Source organism: Rhipicephalus microplus, unplaced genomic scaffold (assembly GCF_043290135.1).
Source record: "Rhipicephalus microplus isolate Deutch F79 unplaced genomic scaffold, USDA_Rmic scaffold_12, whole genome shotgun sequence".
Classification (NCBI taxonomy): Eukaryota; Metazoa; Arthropoda; class Arachnida; order Ixodida; family Ixodidae; genus Rhipicephalus; species Rhipicephalus microplus.
Window position 1 is genome coordinate 23,226,439 of NW_027464585.1, and position 21,497 is coordinate 23,247,935.

The window sequence follows — 21,497 nt, forward strand, 5'->3', positions numbered from 1 at the left end:
TGGGCCCGGGTAGGGCCTGCAGTATCTGTAAATAAATAAAAAAAAAATAAAAAAGGAAGTGAGAAGAAGGGAAAGCATGAGAGGAAGCGCACATCACAAATTGAAGTCTGCATTGCTAAGCCCCCTGGCAGGCAGTCAGACCCTTACTTGCTTACTAGGAAAACTGTTCGAGAGCTTGCTTCCCTGATAAACTGTTCTTTTCTTTCCAAAAATTTGATGCCACTCTTGCATTTCGGCTGTCTTTCTGAAGCGGTACAATTCATTGAGACCAACAAATGTACCTTAAGAAAATGCATAACCAGTAAATGCAGAACCATTTCAGACATTGGTAGCTCCCTTCTAAAAAAGAAAAACAGCAAACCCACATATAATGTACACAATCGTTTTATTCAATCGCTATTGTGCGTGGCCAGCACCCCAGCCCCGACCTTTGCCTCGACTCTTATTAGATGGCGCTGCACACACACTGAACTACACCGCTCGCAGCATCGCACACTGGACGGCTGCTCACGAAATGGGGGTATCTCGAGGAGATGAATCAGTGTACGCTTCCAAAGCAATGTACAAAACACACAACAGCAGACTGAGATAGTAGCAGAGGAGGATCGCGTGGGAGGGAGGGGAGGGGGAACGATTAACACTAACAGGTGCTGAGGGGGCAATAAATAGGCTACTCAATAAATAGGGGCCAGAATCTATCTGGTGGAAGGGAGAGAGGGGTGGTCAGTGGGCCGCCTCAGGGGCGACATAGAGGCCAATGGGAAAGTATTTGATGTGCGTCTGCCACTGGGCACTCAGCTGGAAAAACTTGACACCCGTCCACTCCACGCCATCGATGGACACTGCGGCAAATGTGGGAAAAGATGGTGTTAATGGCAGTGTTTCATATAATGTTTCAAGTCACAAGTATTTTGGCGCAGGTTTTACTTTTAACCTTTCATGCCACACTCATGTCAATTATGCAACTAGAAATTCCAATCACACTCATGGCTACCTATCCACAAACTTTTCAATGCATCTTCAACAAGCTCATTTTATATAAAACTTTTGCTCATCCAAAGCCCAAGCACTATGTGGAATTCCAGCACAGATGCTCTCGCTCAAACCTTTTATTCCATCCAAAATCGGGGTGCACGTTTCATCCTTTCGGACTCTGCATGCATATCTAAAGGTGTTAATGATATCTAACAGACAATTGTGCCAAGAAAAGTATAGGGTATGTCGTTGGAAGTAGTTGTAATGAAAATGTGAAGAAAGAAAAGTGGTCAAAAAGATAACTTGCCATGTGCAGGCTGAACATGTGAACTGGTAGCTCAGTTGGTAAAGCATCGGAAGCGTCATTCGAAGGTGGCAGCTTTGGTCCCAGCACATGACAAGTTATCTTTCCGACCACTTTTCTTCATATTTAAACTTCTAATAACATTCCTTATGGTATTTTCCTTGGCATGATTGTCTGTTAGATCGCATTAATATTGTGTCTAAAGAGGAAGACGAGCCTTTAATATACACTTTTTCATTCATAGCAAGGGTCTTGTTCTGGCAAACCTGCACACCTTCAGGTAGCATACGAGGAATTATTGAGCTGCCAGTTCCGTAATAGGATCACATACTACCCAACGCCAAACAGGCAGAAGGAAGTGTTCACACTGGCTGTCATGGTTACTGGCAGAGCTGATCGACGTTATCGTGTTTGATACACATATATAGCCCATAAACTGGAAGAAGGGATAGCCGCCATAGTAGCTCAGTTGGTAGAACATTGAACAGTTAATCGAAGGTCGCAGGTTCCGTCCCTGTCAAGGACAAGTTATTTTTTCGTTGACTTCTCTTTCTTCACATTTATATTACAATTACTTCTAGTACATACCGAATATTAATTTCCTTGGCATGATTGCTTGTTAGATCTAATTAACATTGTGTATAACACAAAGAAAATGAGGCCTGAAACGTACACTTATTTTCTTTATATTTAGTGGTGTATCACTCATGACAACACCCTTGGGCTCATCACTCCCATTTTCAGGACAGTGTCTCCTCTTATCATTTTTCATAAAGTTTATCACAGTTAACAATTGAAAGATGATCTCTTTTCCAAACCATTCTATACAAGAACACATTCCCCCCGCATAAAAAGTAACAACAAAACAACAAAAGTAAGTCTTTTTTTCACGCACTCACTTCACACCACCTGACACGAACAACGTTTTTGCAGTCAGGCAAGTTCGTAGTCTTGATATTGTCACGGGGTCGTGACGTGGCCGAAGACAGGAGACTTTATGTTGGGATTTAACTGTTTATTTGGGCGAACCTGTGCCCGGTAAACGGAAAGTTCGATTACAGTAGCAGTCTTGCACACATAGCAGTGAACGGAGCGACGGCCGTCGATCAACCACTGACAAGCGGCGAAGCGCATCGGCATTTATACTCTTGCTGTCGAATGTTCTAGCGTAATCACTGGCGGTGGCGTAGGTTCCAGAATAATCTGTACAGTTCGCAGAGTAGGCGTGATCTTATCGAAATGATCTACTACAGTCCGGAAGCTTCTCGAAAACTGCAGGCGCGGTTCGTGCTGAGAATTGTGTAGTGTTTTGGGACGATAACAAAACTTGGGAAATGGAACGTGGCATTGCCCCCCTCTGACAAAGGCATCGTCCCGACGCTTTAACTAAAGATGAAGGTACAACAATAATGCAAGAAAGTACAATGAATAAATTATGATACAATAATAATACAAAAAAAACACTGTTTCAGTTTGTCAACGCGCATTAACGGCTTGAGGTGCACGACATGGACGACTTCAGGTCGCGATCGGCGTCGTTGAGAGTTCGTGATGCCGTCGGGGACAACCTCGTAATCAAGTGGGCCGAGACGTCGAACCACCCTGTGCGGTCCGAAGTACCGTCGCAGAAGCTTTTCACTTAGTCCACGTCGGCGTATCGGCGTCCACACCCAAACACGTTCACCGGGCTGGTATTCCACGAAGAGTCGTCGAAGATTGTAACGGCGGCTGTCGGTCGTCTATTGATTCTTGATACGGAGACGCGCGAGTTGTCGGGCTTCTTCAGCGCGTTGAAGGTACTCACTCACATCGAGGTTCTCTTCGTCGATGGCGTTGGGTAACATGGCATCGAGCGTCGTTGCCGGGCTCCTTGCATAGACCAATTTGTATGGAGATATCTGCGTCGTCTCCTGCACCGCCGTGTTGTACGCGAAGGTCACATATGGAAGAATAGCGTCCCACGTCTTGTGTTCGACATCGACGTACATTGCCAGCATGTCGGGATCGTCTTGTTAAGCCGCTCGGTGAGGCCGTTGGTCTGTGGGTGGTACGCTGTCGTCCGGCGGTGGTTTGTTTGGCTGTATGCCAAGATGGCTTGAGTTAAGTCGGCAGTAAATGCCGTTCCTCTCTCGGTGATAAGGACCTCCGGGGCGCCGTGACGTAGGACGATATTTTCGACGAAGAACTTGGCTACCTCGGATGCACTGCCTTTGGAAAGGGCTTTTGTCTCGGCGTAGCGAGTGAGGTAGTCGGTAGCTACCACGATCCACTTGTTTCCGAAAGCCGACGTCGGGAACGGCCCCAGTAGGTCCATACCAATCTGCTGAAAAGGTCGGCAAGGTGGTTCAATTGGTTGCAGAAGTCCCGCTGGCCTTGTCGGCGGTGCTTTGCGTCGCTGACAGTCCCGGCATGTCCTCACATAACGAGTGACGTCGGTGGTAAGAGGTGGCCAGTAGTACCTTTCTTGTATCCTCGCAAACGTGCGAGAAACACCGAGGTGCCCTATTGTCGGATCGTCGTGCAGGGCCTGCAGGAGTTCTGGTCGCAAAGCTGAAAGCACCACAAGGAGGTACTTAGCTCGAAGCAGTGAAAAGTTTTTCTTTTGTAGAAGACAGAAGACCATTTCGCAGGAAGAACGACGCAAGTGCGCGCTTGAATACCTTCGGGACTTCGGTGGTCCTGCCTTCGAGATATTCTATTAGGGCCTTAAGTTCCGGGTCGGCCCGCTGTCGTTCAGCAAAGTCGTCGGTAGTCATCGTTCCCAAGAAGTAGTCGTCATCCGGGTCGTCGGGTGGTGGTTGGTCGACAGGCGCACGAGAGATACAGTCGGCGTCGGAGTGTTTCTTGCCGGACTTGTAAATGACAGTAATGTCATATTCTTGAAGTATCAGGCTCTATCGTGCAAGGCGACCTGAAGGGTCCTTCAAGGTGGCTAGCCAACACAAGGCGCGGTGGTCACTCACAACTTTGAAGGGCCTGCCGTAGAGGTAGGGGCAAAATTTCGACGTAGCCCAGATGATGGCGAGGCACTCCTTTTCTGTTGTGGAATCATTAGCTTCTGCTTTGGATAGCGATCGGCTGGCGTAACTAATAACCCTTTCAAGTCCGTCAGCCCTCTGCACAAGAAAGGCGCCAAGACCTACGCTGCTCGCATCAGTGCGTATTTCTGTCTCAGAGAATTCGTCGAAATGGGCAAGTAACGGAGGCGTCTGGAGGCGATGTTTAAGCTCCTGGAAAGCGTGTTCCTGAGGTGTTTCCCACTTGAACTCCACGTCGGCCTTGGTAAGGTTAGTGAGAGGATCGGCGATGCGGGGCAAGTTTTTCACGAACTGTCTATAATAGGCGCACAGGCCCAGAAATCGGCGCACCGCCTTCTTGTCAGTGGGCGGCGGGAAGTCGGCGATGGCGGCTGTTTTCCGTGGATCGGGACGAACTCCAGACTTGCTACTAACGTGCCCCAGAAACAAGAGCTCCTCGTACGCAAATCTGCATTTTTCTGGCTTCAGTGAGAGTCCGGACGTCTTGATGGCTTGAAGTACAGCTTCAAGGCGCCGAAGATGCTCGTCGAAACTCGAGGAAAACACGACGACCTCGTCCAAGTACACAAGGCAAGTCTGCCACTTCAATCCTGCCAGTACTGTATCCATAACGCGTTGAAAAGTTGCAGGCGCTGAGCAAAGACCGAAGGGCATCACCTTAAACTCGAAGAGACCGTCCGGTGTTATAAACGGCGTCTTCTCTCGGTCTTTTTCGTCGACTTCGATTTGCCAATAGCCAGTCTCGAGATCCATTGACGAAAAGTACTTGGCGTTATGGAGCCGATCAAGTGCGTCGTCTATTCGTGGGAGAGGATACACGTCCTTTCTTGTGATTTTGTTCAATCGGCGATAATCGACGCAGAAACGTAGGGTCCCATCCTTTTTCTTCACTAACACCACGGGGGATGCCGATGGACTCTTGGACGGCTGGATAAAGTCATCCCGCAGCATTTTATCAACTAGTCTCTTCATGGCTTCACGTTCTCGCGTCAAAACCCTGTACGGACTCTGAAGGAGTGGTCTGGCATTTTCTTCGGTAATGATGCGATGTTTCGTGATTGGGTCTGTCGAATTTCTGATGACGACGAAAAGCAATCTTCGTATTGCAGGAGCAAGGCCTTGAGCTGTTCTTGCTTATGGTTCAGAAGTCTGGGATTGACATCGAAAGCTATGGGAGGGGCTTGGTTCCTCTGAGCAGATTCCGCAGAATCGGCGAGGGCGAAAGCACTGGTGGCTTCGACAATTTCTTCTATGTATGCGACCGTTGTTCCTTTGTTCACATGTTTGTACTCATTGCTGAAATTTGTGAGCATAAGGTTGCTTTGCCTCCCCATTGCTCTGCAATTCCTCTTGCGACGCAAATATTTCGGGTGACCAACAGATGCTGATTGCCTTTACTGACGCCTTCCAAGTTAGGCGATTTAGGAGCGCCGACTGAAATAATGACGCTTGAGCGAGGCGGAATGGTGACTTGTTCTTCAAGCACATTGAAGGCAGGGTTTCTTGACGGCGTGCGCGGCGGTAGTGCTTCTTCTGTGGATATCGTTATTGACTTTGTTTTTAGGTTGATGACAGCACCATGGAGGCATAAGAAGTCCATGCCAAGGATGACATCTCTCGAGCAATGCTGTAGTACTACGAAGCCTGTAGGATAAATACGGCCGTTAATGGTGACTCTCGCTGTGCAGATTCCTGCAGGCGTTACGAGATGACCTCCGGCTGTGCCGATTTCAAGGCCTTCCCAAGCTGTCCTAACTTTCTTTAACTTCGCGGCGAACGACCCACTGTCGAAGGGAGTAATCGGCTCCAGTATCGACGAGAGCGGTCACCCTGTGGCCGTCGATAAGAACGTCGAGGTCGCTAGCTCGCCGTCTCACATTACAGTTAGGGCATGGCGTCGGGTCACGGCTGCGTCGGCTTGTTCCGCTGCTTCCATGTTGCGTCGTCAGGTCACCTTCGGTAAGTGAGGTTTCGCCGTCAGGGCTTTGCCTGATTGGCGTTGTGTTCGGAAAGCTCCGTCGCGGCGTCGTCGTCGGAGGAGGATCTTCTGTAGTTTGTCGCACAGCAACCGCACCTCTATCGGTTGCTGCCCTTAGTTTCTCGGATACGGGCTAAGAGACCGGCCCCGCGTTGGGCCAGAGTACTGCCGGTGGTGCGGTGACTTGCGGCGGCTGGGTGACGGCGAACGCGAAGGGCTTCAAGGTGTCCACTGAGTTCCTGTCAGGTAGTCGGTGATGTCACGTGGTCGTTCTCCTGGCTGTGGACGCAGTGCATTGACAGCGAAGCCACGCAGTCCCATCTGTCGGTACTGGCAACGGCGGTATGTGTGTCCGACCTCGCCGCAGCGGTAGCAGAGCGGGCGGTGGTCAGGGGCGCGCCAGACCTCAGCCTCGGTGCACTGCGCTGGGCCGCTGGCGAACAGTATGACGTCGGTGGGGGTGGTGGCGGCGGTGGCGTCTGTCGACGGAAGTGCGATGGGGCGGCGTTTTGGCGTGGACGGGGAGGAGTGTTGTGGCGCACTGTAGCGGCGTAGCTCATAGCTTCCGGCTCGAGCAGCGGTGCTTGGGAAATTCGAAGCGATTGCCGAACTTCTTCTTGCACAATGTCGGCGATCGAATCCGCTTGAGGCTGCGCCGAAGGCAACAGCTTGCGCAGCTCTTCCCGCACGATCGTTCGGATCATTTCACGCAGGTCTTCGGAGTTACTGGCTTGAGCAGCAGCGCATTCTGGAGTCATTCTAGAGTCAGCTTAGCCATTTTCCCAAAATCGCAGGAAAACCTTGAGCCTGCACTGCATCGTTCAGTAACTGCCTCAGCCACTGATTGTGCCTGTCTTGTTCCTATTTTACCAATTACTGTTAACTATGATGCATTTCATTTTGTCCTTTTTGTCAGGAAAAACGTATTCGTGCGCATTTATTTTTACCCTTGGATCATCAAAAAAACTTGGTGTTTCGTCTGCCTAGTTTTACTTTTACGTAATCTCCTGGCTCAATGATGAGATGCCTCATTTGTTATAGAAGTACTTTCTCGTTTGTCATTGCTTCCCTTTCTGGGAAGCCAACAACATCTAATCTGGGTTTTCTTTCATGCAGCAGGTGATGCTACTCCAGTTGCATGAGGGGTGGCCCTATAAACACCCAGGTAGTCCCAGATTGCCTCCTTCAGTAGTCTCGCTGCTATGGTGCATCTTGAATATATTACTCCCTGAGAACACAGTTGAACTGGTTAATTTGATCATTGCTTTGCGGATAGTGCAATGTTGTAACACTATGCCAAATTATGCAGTCACGTGAAACTGCTCGAAACATGTCGACAAGAACTGATGCTCATTGTCAGCCACAATGCTTTCCGAGCACCCTTCTCTCGAAAAAGTTACGGTACTTTAATCAGTGCCTGTGCAGTTATTGTGGACATGAATGGCAATTTAGGCAGCTTGATGGGGTAATGAATAACAGTGATCGCAAACCAGCACTCTGGAGAGGCTCGCTCCATTGGCGCAACAATGTCAAATCCAAACTTTTCCCAAGGCTTCTCGGGTCACTCTACTGGCTCCAACAGGGCCTTTACAGCTTTTGCAGATTTGTCAGATGCTTTGCAGGTAGCACAATTCCTAACCAAAGATTCAACATCATATCCATTCCGGGCCAGCAGTACAGTTCCCTCAACCTGTGTTTGGTCCTTACAATGCTTGGATGAGATTCATGTGCCTGGAAGCCAGCGCTGCTTGGGGAATGGCTAGTTTAGCGTGAAGCAGTAGCCGGTCTATAACCAACTGTTCTTGTATATGAAAAAAAAACAACAACCTTAGTTTTCCACTAAAACAGCCCTTTTCGGCCATCTGGACATAACATACTCTACATTCTCAATTAACACTATATCCTAAGCAGCATTTGCTGCTTGCAACTCACTACTTGTGATCATGCTGGAAACCACAGCATCTACTTATTCTGCAAGGTTGTCGTCTGCATCGGTGGTCATCAGTAGCCCAAAAGCAAAAAACACATTCGCAACGGCATTGGTGTCCCCCTTTGTGTACTGCACCGTGAAGTTGCATCTCAAAAGTCTAGCAGACCGGCATGGTATACGCAGTGGCTGTCTTCCAACCTCATTTGTGGACAGCAGTCACCAAAGTCCAATTATCAGTACGTAAGACAAACTTGTGGCCCCAGAGATAAACAGGCTAATGTTAAAATGCCCATAAACATGCCAGTGCCTCTCATTTCCCGGTAGAGTAGTAGCAATCCAGTGGTGTTAGTGTCCTCGAAGCGAATGCCACTGTACAAACTTTTCTGTCGATTACCTGCTGTAGCACAGCTCCCAGTCTACGTGCTGAGGCGTTAGTGACCATTTGTGCAGGCGAAAACATTTAAAACATAGCCACATTCCCATATGACGACAGCGTCTTCTCGACCTTACAAAAGCTCTAATTGATGCTCTGGTACCACATGAACTTGTGTCCTTTATAAAGAAGCCGACGCAGTGGCTCCACCTCCCCTGCATAATTGGAAAGAAAATGAGAGCAATAACCTACGGGCCTAAAAAAAAACCGCAGCGAGACTACATCAGCAGGCATTTGTGCCTAATCGCTGCATCCACCTTTGACATAAGTTGCGCAAGACCACTTGCACACACTTAAAAAAAAAAAAAAGAGTTCCTTAGCAGTGATCCGATGAAATGCCTCACAAAGGTTATGGTTGCACTCATTTTTAGTTATTCCAAAGATGTCATTGATATAAAACAAGACGCCCCTTGCAGCTCTTCTATATTTATTGAATCATTTTCTGCAATGTGGCTGGTGCCGTCGCGAGGCCAATCAAGCTCTGCAGGTCCTAAATAAGCCTTTGTGCGTAATAATCATTATTTTTTTGCAGCTCTTTTCAACTAATTACACTTGATAATAGGCTGCAGCAAGATCCAGCTTCGTGCCGCTCAGCGTTCTTCCAAGAGAATCCATCAACGACTACTGCTTTGTTTGACATAAGCGAATGATTCTATCCTTCTGCACAACCACTACAGAAGACACCCATTCTGTAGAACTAACCCTTTCTCTAATTCCTGCATTGAATAATCTTGCTAGCTCAGCCGCTACTTCACCTCGCAGCGTCATACCAAGTGTCGAACTTTCGCTGCTTCTGGTTTGATGTCTGTGCAGCTTCACAGAATGTATAGAGTTTTTTACTAGTTCCAACTAATCAGTGAAAAGAAATGAAAACTCATAAAGATATGGAGGAATCGGCTGGAAGCTGGGCGTCACTTGTAGGCACTCCAGTGAAGAACCGATGATGTGCAACTCTAGCTAGATACAGCTCTGGTTGTGAACCATCTCAAGGCTGGAATTTTTTTCTGTGAAAAGTCACGCAGTGTCGGTGTAGCCACAGTCATGGGAAACCTGTTAACAAACTTGCTTTGATACAAGTGGTCTAGAAAAATAGACACTGACAATTGGCAACTGAAGTGGCTTGTTCTCAATAATGACATCAACAGCCAAAGTTCCTTGTCCCTTTTGTCTGACCACCGGCACAGTGTGCACCTCTTCTTCGTTAGCAAAACAATTCCCGACTGTCCATACGTCCTGCTCCGACCTCATGCCACACTGCTTGAAATTGTCCCATCTTGTGGCTTTTGGAGCGACCCTTCCTCTGTGCTTTACATTCCTGTTAATTAGCTGGGTGCCTTCTAGAGGCCCCCAGGTAACACTTGCGCGCCGACGTTGTTGTTGAGTCACCGTCTGGGCCTCTGCCTTGAGATACATGCAGTTTACAAAGTTCGTTTGACATGACCCTTGATCTCAGCACCCTCCGCTGCCTGCTCTTTAGCCATAGAAACCATTGTGAGAGTGCAACTAAACACAACACACAAGGAGAAACTGACGAGGACAGGCGCAAACTACCAACTCCCGCTAATAAAGGAAGATCCACACCTTTATATATCAACACCTCGCGCAGGGGCACCGTCCCAACAGTCAAGAAAATTTAAACTAGGCGAGAAATAAATTGCATTTCAGCATTGTATAGCGTAATGGAGGTATCACTCACGCACTCGTCACCTGATTTTTTAATGAAAAAAGCTTCTAACGTTTTGTAATTTGTTTTTTCCATACTTCTGCCTAGGATTTTTGCACAGCGAAATTGTGGTTCACAATGTGGGCAAGCCAAGCAGTGTTCAACAAAGTGACTTTTTTCCTTATTATAAAGATTTCTTTCATGTTCCCTAAATCGGTCATTGAGGCAGCGCACTGTCTGGCTGACGATGTCATCGTGGCTGTTGCTCAGACGCTTCTCAAGAAGATGAAGCACGGTGACTCAAAAGATCTTGCTAAGTCTCTGGTGCATTGGTAGAGGCCAGCTGTCATCCCGTACATGCATGGGTCACACACAGCCTGAAAAAAGTGGCTAATAGTTTCAACGTGTCGTTGGTTTTCTTGGCCCCGAAGAAGCTTTCTCAGCTGAGCCGGCACACCACCTCAGTGGAGCATAAGGGGAGCTGCCTAAAGAATCATGAAAAACGTTTTGTGAAGTGTGCCAACAAAGCCACGTATGTAATCTCCCTGTCCTGCGGCAAATTGTAGACCAGCCAGAGAGGGCGCTGCCTCAATGATTAACTCAGAGAACGCGAAAGAAGTCACCTTTTTTCAACACTGCTTGGCTTGCCTGCATTATGAAATGCTAGTCCACTGTGCGTAAATTCTAGCCAGAAGTAGAAAAAAAAAAATGGCTCGCAAAACGCTAGCTTTTTCGTAAAAAAAAAAAGCAGGTTACAACTGTGTGAGGGATACCTCCATTGCGCTATACAATGCTGAATTACAATTTATTTCTCGCCTGGTTCGAATATTCTTGGTTGTGACGGTGCCCCTGTGCAGGGTGTTGATGTATAAAGGTGTGAATCTTCCTTCAATAAAGCTAGTACGTAGTTCACGCCTATCCTTGCCTGTTCCTTCTTGTGTGTTGTGTTTTGTTGAGTTCTAATGAAGGTTTGTATATCAAAGCACCAACTCGCCCAACAGTCTGATGCAACAGTTTTGATGCTCTGCAGCTTTTCTACAGCCTGTGCCAGCGTAAGTAGTGACCCCTTCACAAGCAATTTCTGCCGGAACTCAGTGCTCCGTACTCCGTCAACAACCTTGTGCCACAAAGCTTCCTCCGAAAAATCCCCGAAACCACATGTCCTCGCTAACTATTGGATGACACTGACATATTCTTGTATCGGCTCATTTGGCAGTTGCCGACGTAACATGAATCGACGCCGCTTGTCCTGTACGTTGACGGTGCTTGAAATACTGACGCTTGAATAGGCCCAACACCTCGATGTAACTATCCCTTCCACTAGTCTTTGACTTGTCTTCTGTCATGTCTGGCATTTTGCTGGCTCTGGGCCTAACGTGCGAAAAGAACAGTGTCCCTCGAATTTGAGACTTTACAGTAGAATTGCTTTTTTTATGTAGTGGCGGGTGTGTCGCTTCAAGAAAATTTAAGAAATCATCACGACAGGACTACCAATAAATTGTCGTATTTCCAGGAGTCTAAAAGAAAGGCAGTATTGGCGGTAGTTTGTATGCCGCCATTTCATAGCCGACACCCCTAGCTGTTCCCCAACTTGTTATATTTGGCAGTCTTTTCTCGAGAGCACTGTGGAAGTTAAAGAAACGAGCACATGCCTGCTATTGCACCAAGAAATAGCACTCAAGTTTACTGATGATCTGCTAGCTCGTCTTGCTGAAATAAATGATATGTTATTTAAAGAGACCAGAATAGCTGAGGGGTGTCGCAGGTAAAACACAGTTATTCTATACTTTGCAAGAATGTGTCTCCTAATTTTTTTCATTTCTCTGATAGCCCCATTTGTTAAGCGCACCCATTTTCCTAAGTAAACAAGGCATCAAATACGTATGAGCTCTATTTGCGAGTGCAAGCATGTTGTTTAGTTTACCAAGAAAGATAGACTCGTAACTAGACAATACGATGTACGACGAACCATCCAAATGTTTCTTCCATCACATTTTTATTTTCAGTGTTTTTGTTGATGCATAAGCAATGTGAGCAACCAAAGCTGAAATCAGCAGCGAGCTGGCCTATGGAGTAACCAGGACGTGTGGAAGCCCCAGTAGCCTTTGCTCCAATGTCAAGATGAATTGTCGGCGAGTATAGCTACGCCACCTGCACCAGAATGTGTCCGTATCGCGAAGTGCCTAGAGATAATCCGCAGGAGTTTGGAGTGCTTTGCGATGTTTTAATGGGTTCCGTTGTACCACCAGCACCCTAGAGCTGGGCGCCGGTACCGAAATTGCCAGTGGCACGTTAACGGTGGCGGGGAGGGGGGGTGGGGTTTGATCAATTGATTTGATTGATATGTGGTGTTTAACGACCCAAAACCACCATATGATCATAAGAGACGTCATAGTAGAGGGCTCCGGAAAACTAAGCCACCTGGGGTTCTTTAACGTGCACCCAAATCTGAGCAAACGGCCTACAGCATTTTCGGCTTCATCGAAAGGGGTAGTATTAAGAATTAAGTTGGTGAGCATAAAAACTCGTCTCTTGAATTTCAAAAAAAAAAAAGAAAAAAAATCTGTTTACCCGAAAGGGCGGAGCAGTTAACGTAAACGTAGCATGTCTTAATCTTTCTTACTTACAAATACTGATGTCTCAGTCTTCAAGACATAGAATACTTTTTTAGCACCTTAAAAAAATATAATTTATCAAAATACTTAATGTGGAAATATATGAGTGCACAAGGCAGAAGAAAGGAAGCACTTGACAAGAAAGATGCTCAAGTGCTTTCTTCCTTTTCCCTAATACGCGCTAATACATTTCCACATTACGTTGCATTAACTGGCCCTGCAGTCCACTATTTATGTCAAAATACTTGTTCACACAATTCCTTTTCAACACAAAAGTGTTTTATGCTGGAGTGTGCCGCGGTTACACTGATGTATTTCCAAGACAGATATAATGATGCAAAATATATACTCACAGATTGCAAAGAAAAAAAAATGAGAAGGAAAGGTTCTGCTGCTGAGCGTCGAATCAGCGACCTCTCAATCCGCAGCACACGGTGCTAACCATTAAGCCATGAAACATATATTGTCTGTAAGACTGCTAACGGCAAGCTAGTTATATACACCATATACAATTTGGTGGTCCTGAGAGCTTCGTAACTTAAGCGTGTTTTGGTCATCAGTAGCTAGATGGCACAAAAAAGCCCCGCGTTGGGCGTGCTCTACAGGCTTTTGCCTCTAGCTTTTCAATGAGCCCCATCTCCTCGGAGTGTCGTCTCCCCGGCGCTCGCACTAGTAAACTCATAAATTGGTAGTGCACGAAGGTCATTTCGCTCGCTGACACAGCCACGTTTTGAAAAAAAAAAAAAACACTGTCCCCACACCAAGTAGTAAGAATTGTGACAGTTGTTCGCGCTTTGCCCGAGTATAATTGTGCATTTGTTTAGTGCATCTTTCTTTCTGTTTGAACAGCGCACTTTAAAGGAACACTAAAAAGCGAAATGACGTTTTGCATATTACAGTCGAATCTTGATAATTCGAACTTGAAGGGGCCCAAAAATTAGTACGAATTAAAAAAGTTGAAATTCGTGAAAGCTAAATAAACGGAGGGCTCTCCATGCAGTGGCGCATGTGCATTGAGCTAACACATGAGGGGGAAGTTTCAGAAGACGTACATTTATTCACAAATCGCAGGACATCCGTTATTAATTGATGTAATCAGTGGTGCACGTCTGCACACGTTTGCCTTGCAGCGAGTCAATCAATTTCGCATGCAGCTTGCAAACCATTCAGCTTCAGCATTCTCCTGGCAAGAGAAGTTGCGCGTGGAAATGTACAGCACCGACACTTTCTAAAGACGACGACAACAACGACTGCATAGCGGAGCCTCCCGGAGTCTCCCGCTCTCTGCTACGCAGCTGCAGCATGGCCAGCACGTGACGAGAAAGGAGGAGCGTCTCAACGCAGAGAGAAGCAGACCGGCATTTGAGAGATAACCAATACTCCATGGCAGCTTTTTTTTCTTGCTCTATTCGCGCGTGTCATTGAAAGGAGAAAGGTTACGTGGCAGGGAAGGAAAAGGGGGATGCGTGGCACCAGCGCGTGAGAGACCCTAACCCCCCTCAAGGCGCAGAGCCGTGCTCCTGCAAGGGGCAAGGGCTGCAGAATATAGTGCCCTTTTCCTTTCCTTCACCCACACATTCGTTCAACCCAGCGACAGCTTTCTTTTTTCAAAGACGATAGTCTTTTTTGGGGACCTTCAACGCAAAAAGTTTGGTCTGTCTGTATATTTGTCTGTTTTTCCACTCTTAACGGCATCGGGTACTTGAAATGGCCGACCTCATCCGCAGCACCACCAATGTTTCGACGTTCATGCTGCTCGAACGGCGAACCAAGTCATTTTTTTAACAAGTTTGGCCACTTTCACTCCCTTTAATATCAAGTGTAAACGCGCCGCGCTAGCGGCAAGAGTGAGGAAACTACGGCACTTTACTGATAGACGGTGAAGGTAGAAAAGTTCAAAAGAACACCATAAACTATCTTCAGCAAGAAGGAGTTGCCAATAAAGTTCTTGTTGATCTTCAATACCTATTTTAACATGTGTTTGGTTCATACCAATTCGGGATTATACAAATATTTTGCGTGCCCTTTGAATTTGTATTATCGAGATTCTGCTGTAGTAGATTCCACCACATCTAGGCGTCGAGCCGCGACTAAGTTCCAGATTTCCTCTGTCATCAGTATTGCACTTCTCTGAAAGCGGACATCGTACTGATCTCGTTGTGCTGCCAATTGCTTGAGCCAAAGTCGTGGAAGCACAAAGAAAATGAACCGCCCGCAAAAAACGTTGCGAACAATAGGCTTGGATTCGATCTTGCCAGCATACACATGTTGCCAGCATGAGGTTGGAAGATCGCTAGGCTTGTCGCAGCCATTTTAATGAGCCAGTGGGGCGGCCCCACCAAGGCGCGATTTGAGGTACCTAGATTATAATATGGACCCCGAAATCACTTAAGAGAAATTTTGAAAAAAAAAACTTGCATTACATTTGAGTATATGATATATGGCAGCATATGGTAGTGCACAGTGATGTGCTGCACCTTGCTTGGCAGGTCGCTAGGATGCATCAAGCCAGGAAACTTGACAAGGATGGCTTGGTACGACGAGTGATTGTCAATACTGGGCACCTTGATGCCTGGTTGTTCGCTTACCTCATGCGGAATGTCCCATTGTCGCGTCAATAAGCCGGTCGTTGCAGCAGCAATCTCGAAAGAGGTATGTAGTGAGCCAGAAAATTTGAGCTGATGATTGGCTCAGCAACGTCGGCGATGACAAAGTTCAGTGAAGGTCGCGGCGTAGCTTCTTGAGCTGGATGTGCAGGCGCAGTGTGCTGAATGTCTTGATCGTGAACCGGTCTACCGTGCCGAGCGCGAAAAATGTTGCCGAGCGAGGACCACGAGTAGCAGCAATGGTCGGAACAACTGTAGACTAGGTAACGATGCTTTGTGATTTGGTCGGATATTTTTGGGCTATAGATGATACGATTCCATGCAAATGGGTAGAATAGCGAACTCTGGAATGACGGTGGAAGCTGTACTCAAATGTGCACAGCAAGCTGCAGGGATAAGGAATTGTAGCAAAATGGCTCCATTGGTGCAGCTGGACCACCACTGGTTACTTCCATCAGTGATAGTTTTTTTTCCTTGTTTTTCACCACTGCGCCTTTCTGTTTATATGTATTAAGCAGCTTCGGTAGAATCCTGCCAGAGGGCTGGCAGTACAAATAATAAATTTCTCAAAATTCAGGAGACTCCCAGGCAAACAGAGAGAGAAGTAATGTCAGCACCAGTAGTACCATAATTACTCTTATCTAACGCGCACCTTTTTTCCTGTTAAGCGAGTTCATGAATTGCATGCGCGTTAGAATCGAGTACGAAAAAAAAATGAATACAGTCATTCTATTGCCATCGGCATTTTCAAAATGGCCGCCCCCTACGTGCGTCGGCATGGCACGTCGGCTATTTGTGCCAATGTGTTTCCCATGTGCGGCACTTCGTACATGTGCTGAGGAGTTCGTCATCTTGTAGTGCATTAGCATCGACGGCATGGAAGGTCCGACTCCGAAAACTCGACGAGTGCACCATGATGCCGCTTTTAAAAGAAAAGGCATCACGTGTGCAGAAACGGACGAAAATCGGGCCGCATCGCGGTCGTTTGGAGTTCCAGAAACGTGCGTGCGGGACTGGCGAAAACAAAAGCAGAAGATTGGCGACAACAGTGGCTACCTGCTTGGGTTAATCGGGAATGCCGTTTAGACGCCTCTTTACTTCGACATGCCTGGCACCACAACCGTTGAGAAAAAGGGGCGAAGCAAGTTCGCGTGCTGACATTGGGCCACGGAAAAACTAGAGTGACGGCAATGCTCTGTTGCTCATCAGATGGGCACAAGCTTCCCCCGTACCTCATATTTAAACGGAAGACACTTCCGAAAAGAGTCATTTTCCCAAGTAGTGTGATCGTGCAGGCCAACGAGAAAAATAGGTGCGTGTTACAATCAATGTCTTACCTTTTTTTTTTTTTTTTTGTCGTGGAAATCGGGTGCACGTCAAAATCGAGGGCGCGGTAGAAACGAGTAAATACGGTAGTCCTGGGGCCCCTATGATACCATGGGAGCAGTGTTGCAGTAATGTGAATAAACAATGATGGGGTTTAATGTGTCGTAACAATATGTTTATGGGACGCCGTACTGGAGGGCTCCGCAAAATTTTGACCACCTGAGATTCTTTAACGTGCACCGAAACGTAAGCACACGCGCCTCCACTGAAAACTTGGCCTCCGCAGTCAGGATGTGATCGGGAACCGTCTCGCAGTACATAAGAAACCTAAATGCACAGCCAATGCAAGTTACGGCTTGCGTCAAGCCTTGCGCTTACCTCTGAGGGGTGGTTGGAGGTTCCGACAGGAGCAAATCAGCCGCTGCACCCCTTCCACTTGCTGGCAGCGCCTTGCCTCCCGCTCGCCTTCCTTCTTTTTGCCCAGGCGCATAACTGCACGCAATCGTTGCAAACATCGTTAGCAGTCAGAAAACTTGATCAGCTTCTTACCAGACCAGTTAATGCGTGCTTACTAGAATACACAGGACACCAGAGAAGGAATGCGAGACAAAAATGAGTCTACTCACTCAAACTCACTCGCACTCAAATCGAGCCATGGGCCTGAAAGGCCCCGCCGGTCACGAGATCAAATCCCGGCTGCGGCGGTTGCATTTTCGATGGAGGCGAGAGTGCTGTAGGCCCGTCAGCTCAGATTTAGGTGCATGTTAAAAAACCCCAGGTGGTCGAAATTTTCGGAGCCCTCCCCTATACGGAGTCTCTCATAATGTTGTGGTGGTTTTGGGATGTTAAACCCCACAAATTCATCCATGAGCATGAGTGAGCCCGGTTGGAAAAATTTTCATGCATGAGTGTAAGTCAGAGTAAGCACCGAGTAATCACTCAAGGATTTTAGCTGATTTAGACTATGTAATTTACTTGTACGGTTGTCAGCATCAAAGCGTGTAAGATGGCCTTTGCGTTCATAACATTTGTTTCTGGACACTTACACGATGCGGTTTGTCTGATAAAGGATACTATGCCGCAAGTGATTGTCCAGAAGTAATTTGAAAATGAGCCCTAAAATTTACACTTCTTTCCTTGTTACAGTCGACAATGCATTCGATGTGCAACATTTAGCACATAAAATGCATTGTCGACTGTAACAAGGACAGAAGTGTAAATTTAAGGGCTTGTTTTCTTCGTTAGACACAATATTATAATTAGAACTAATGATGCAAAGGAAAGTATAGGGGGAACTTATTAGTAGTAATCGTATTCAGTGGCTGAGATAATCGACCAATACTGAGTTAACCTTGAAATTTATTACAAGACTGCAGTACAATCGCAACCATCGTGAAACATCCACCTCAACCTGCGTATTTGAGTACTTTTGAATGTTCAAACAAATATTGCATTTTGTCAGATAGTGATGTAATGTCTGGGTTTTGTTGGGCCCAAGACCACCATCCAAGGAATTCAATCGATCTACGATTGCACACAGAGACAGACAGAAATATATTTACAGTAAGACATGCAAATGCTAATAATGCCTAACTAAAGTTAGGCTGTCCCGTGCAGTCCTTTCACTTCGATCCAAATTTAAGTTATTCAATATCAATGCATACCATTTACTAACTGCATGTCACCCACTGCAAAGAAGGTGTCACTGCAGTGAAAGAGTACTATGTTATGAATACACCTTTACAGAAAAAATCTGAACTGTCGCAAAGGTCCAGTAAGAGTTTCATGAACATACTGCCCTGGCTTCCACTCATCAGTTCTTAAGTTTTAAAGCTTTTTATACCAGCTTATAAGTATCATAACTTTTAAGCAGGACGCATTTCACAGGTCGTAACTTGCATTCTACCGAGTCCTGCTACTACACTCGAACCTCGCTAAAACAAAACTTACAGGGCACAGAAAAAACTTTGTTGTAGTGATACCGAACAAAATATAGCCGACCAGAGCTAGCAAAACAAGAATATTTTTATTAGGAAAATTTAAAAAGCGTTGGCTGCTTCCTTTTTTTCCCAGCAGGGTCTAGACATATATCTCACACATGCACAGCGACACCATGTTGAAAAACACGCTGAAACAACAAACACAACGGCTTTTGTGAGCGAACCTGACAGTTGCATTAACACGCTAACAACAGCAGCTGTCTATCGTCAAAAGGCATCCGACAACTCCAAGATGCAGGCTGTTAGGAATTCGCTGTCTCGCGACGGTAGCGGTGGCCGAAGAGCGGTGAGCTGTCGAGCGGACTTCGCTGAAGCCTTAGCCCGAAGGCGAAGCAGGGAGGCAATCCGTTTTGAAAACAGCAACAAGAAGGAGCGCTTACTGTAGCAGGTTGTCGTTTGTACAGAGCCGGCCAGCACGACAACGCCGGCTGGGGCAAAATCCCTCTAAAACATGGGGCCGGCACGGCCTTAAATAGCGTTTTGGGACTCTTCTGAGAGACCAGTTCCCCGGAACGGCACAGTGGCTCGGCTGAGGAGACGCAGCCATACCCGGAACTGCAAGGTGGTTCGGCGGAGGAAGCGACATTATCCCCGGAACTGCACGGTTCTTCTGCACGGAAGGCGGCGATGGGAGGGGGGGAGACAGTTCGTCGGAACAGCGCTCGATCTCGTGAGACGTGCTCCCGAACGAGGAACATGTCTGTGGCACAACAGCACCCCCGCCGCCAGACAATGCATCCGGAGTTTTGAGCCGTCAGCGCGGCTCGGAAGGAGGGATGCTGGTTGACCGTCGGTAGCCGTTCCGCTCTCTCCGCCCGTTGAGACTTCCATAGGCCTGCAGAGGTTCACTGGAACGACGGAGTCGAACACAAAGCCGAACCACTCTGGCCAAAGCAAGCACCCTCCAAATGCTGATCAAATCGCCAGACCAGCAGGAACCAAATGTTTCCTCAAGATTACGCTGGGCTAACAATTACCATCACGAGCAACGAATCTCGGGAGGAATACACAGTGCTGAGACTCCTTTACAGTGCATGACACTGCTAAACCAAACAGAATTTTTGTTTTCGTGAGCGATTCTCGATTGTGACCCGGGCAGATTGGGGATGATCGAAGCTGCTGAGGTTAACTCAATTTGGCCCCGAATCTACAATTTAGAATACCAAGAACACCCGAATCACGCACATTGGCGTCTCTTGCGAGCTTCAGACCGCTAAACAAAACAAAGTCATTCGATAAGCCCTAACTCAAGGTGCTCAGCCAATGAGCATCCCAACAAAATAAAACACGCTTGAAAAGTAAAAAAATAACAATGAAAATCAAACTTGCGCACGTTAAACAAAATAAAGGGCAAAGTTGACCTACATTGACGCGCATAATAACATGTAATGTCAAACACAGAAGGCATCTTAAACAGGGGCTTTTACTATGCCCTCTCTGTTAAAATAAAACACACTGACTGTTACCTTTCGAAATATTATGGAAACAAGATAATCAAACAAACAAATCAATGTCAGCTTTTTCGATGAGAAGGAAAGTAAAACTTACAAACATTCTGACGCCTTCCTTGCTCAACGGCTGAAGACAAAACTAGAAAAGTTATTTTCAAAGCTGATTACAATATTCATTCTTCGTAACGGCAAGACGGGGGCCCTCTCAGACGAACTCTGGGGAGTCGCGCACTCCATAGCTTTCGAGTGATCCGGTCTTGACAAAGGCACAATGACAAATCTGTTTTCGGAACTCGGTAGCACCAACTTTCGATGTACAGCCGCTTAACTCGAACAAGGGAGCATCTGTCCTGCGTCCTTTACCCCGCCCGTTCGACTTGTGACCATTTTGCCACGGCAGGGAACAAGAGCCTGTGTTACGGCTCAGGCATAAGCTATGCTTCTCTTCCTGGTTGCCTCTACGCGGCAGAGAAAAATATGAGACCAGGCGATGATCTCGGCGTCCGAATTTTCCTGAAATTCGGTTTTTCTTGACGCACTTCTCGCTTAATCTCGATCTCTGCAACAATCTGCACTTCGAACATTTCGTAGAGGACCTTTTCGCGATCCTACGCCTAGCCCTGAACCTGGCATCTCGACTAATGACGTCACAGCACTTAACAGCGGCTTTAGCGCGCTTGGCGCCAGTCGTCTTTACCGCTTTACGCTTACGCCGACGCCTCTTTCTGTTCGAACTTCTCACAATACTGGCAGTCTCGACACACTTACCCATAAGTGTGCTGCCTTCTTTGTGTGGAGTCGAAGCTCCCGATTTGTTAGCTAGCGTTCGCTTGGGCCCGTTGCTAGCTGTCTGTCTGACAGAACGGGAGTCCCGATGACTTTGAAGCTAACAAGCGCGCTTACAGAGCTTTCGATCGGTGGGTGTCTATCGCTGTCGTCGATAGCCTTTGTTTTTTGGCCTTCGAAGTCGGCATCATGCTCTCTTTCACGAGCTTTATTCTGTAGCGCTTTATGTCGCGCTTCCTGCTCAAGCTTTTGTCGGCAGGCATCAACCTCTAGCGCCCTGCGACGCGACTCGTTGTCAAGCTCTTTTGTACGCGATTCATCTTGATCATTTGCGCTGCGAAGCGGCTCCATCTCCAGTGCTTTCTGATGTACCTGGGCGTCCTTATCTATGC

At 47.1% G+C, this 21,497-nt stretch overlaps 1 protein-coding gene across 3 annotated transcripts in view; it reads right to left on the minus strand.

The window, feature by feature from the left end:
* Positions 1–368: 368 nt before the first annotated feature.
* Positions 369–21,497, minus strand: part of KrT95D (phosphofurin acidic cluster sorting protein KrT95D) — a 296,804-nt gene continuing 275,675 nt past the window's right edge. For all 3 annotated transcript variants that reach the window (XM_075882410.1, XM_037418020.2, XM_037418021.2), the window contains 2 exons: positions 17,247–17,360; positions 369–842 (listed from right to left, as the gene is read on the minus strand). In XM_075882410.1, coding sequence (XP_075738525.1) covers positions 724–842; positions 17,247–17,360 — 233 coding nt within the window. In that variant the 3' untranslated portion in view covers positions 369–723. The remainder of the gene's footprint in view (positions 843–17,246; positions 17,361–21,497) is intronic.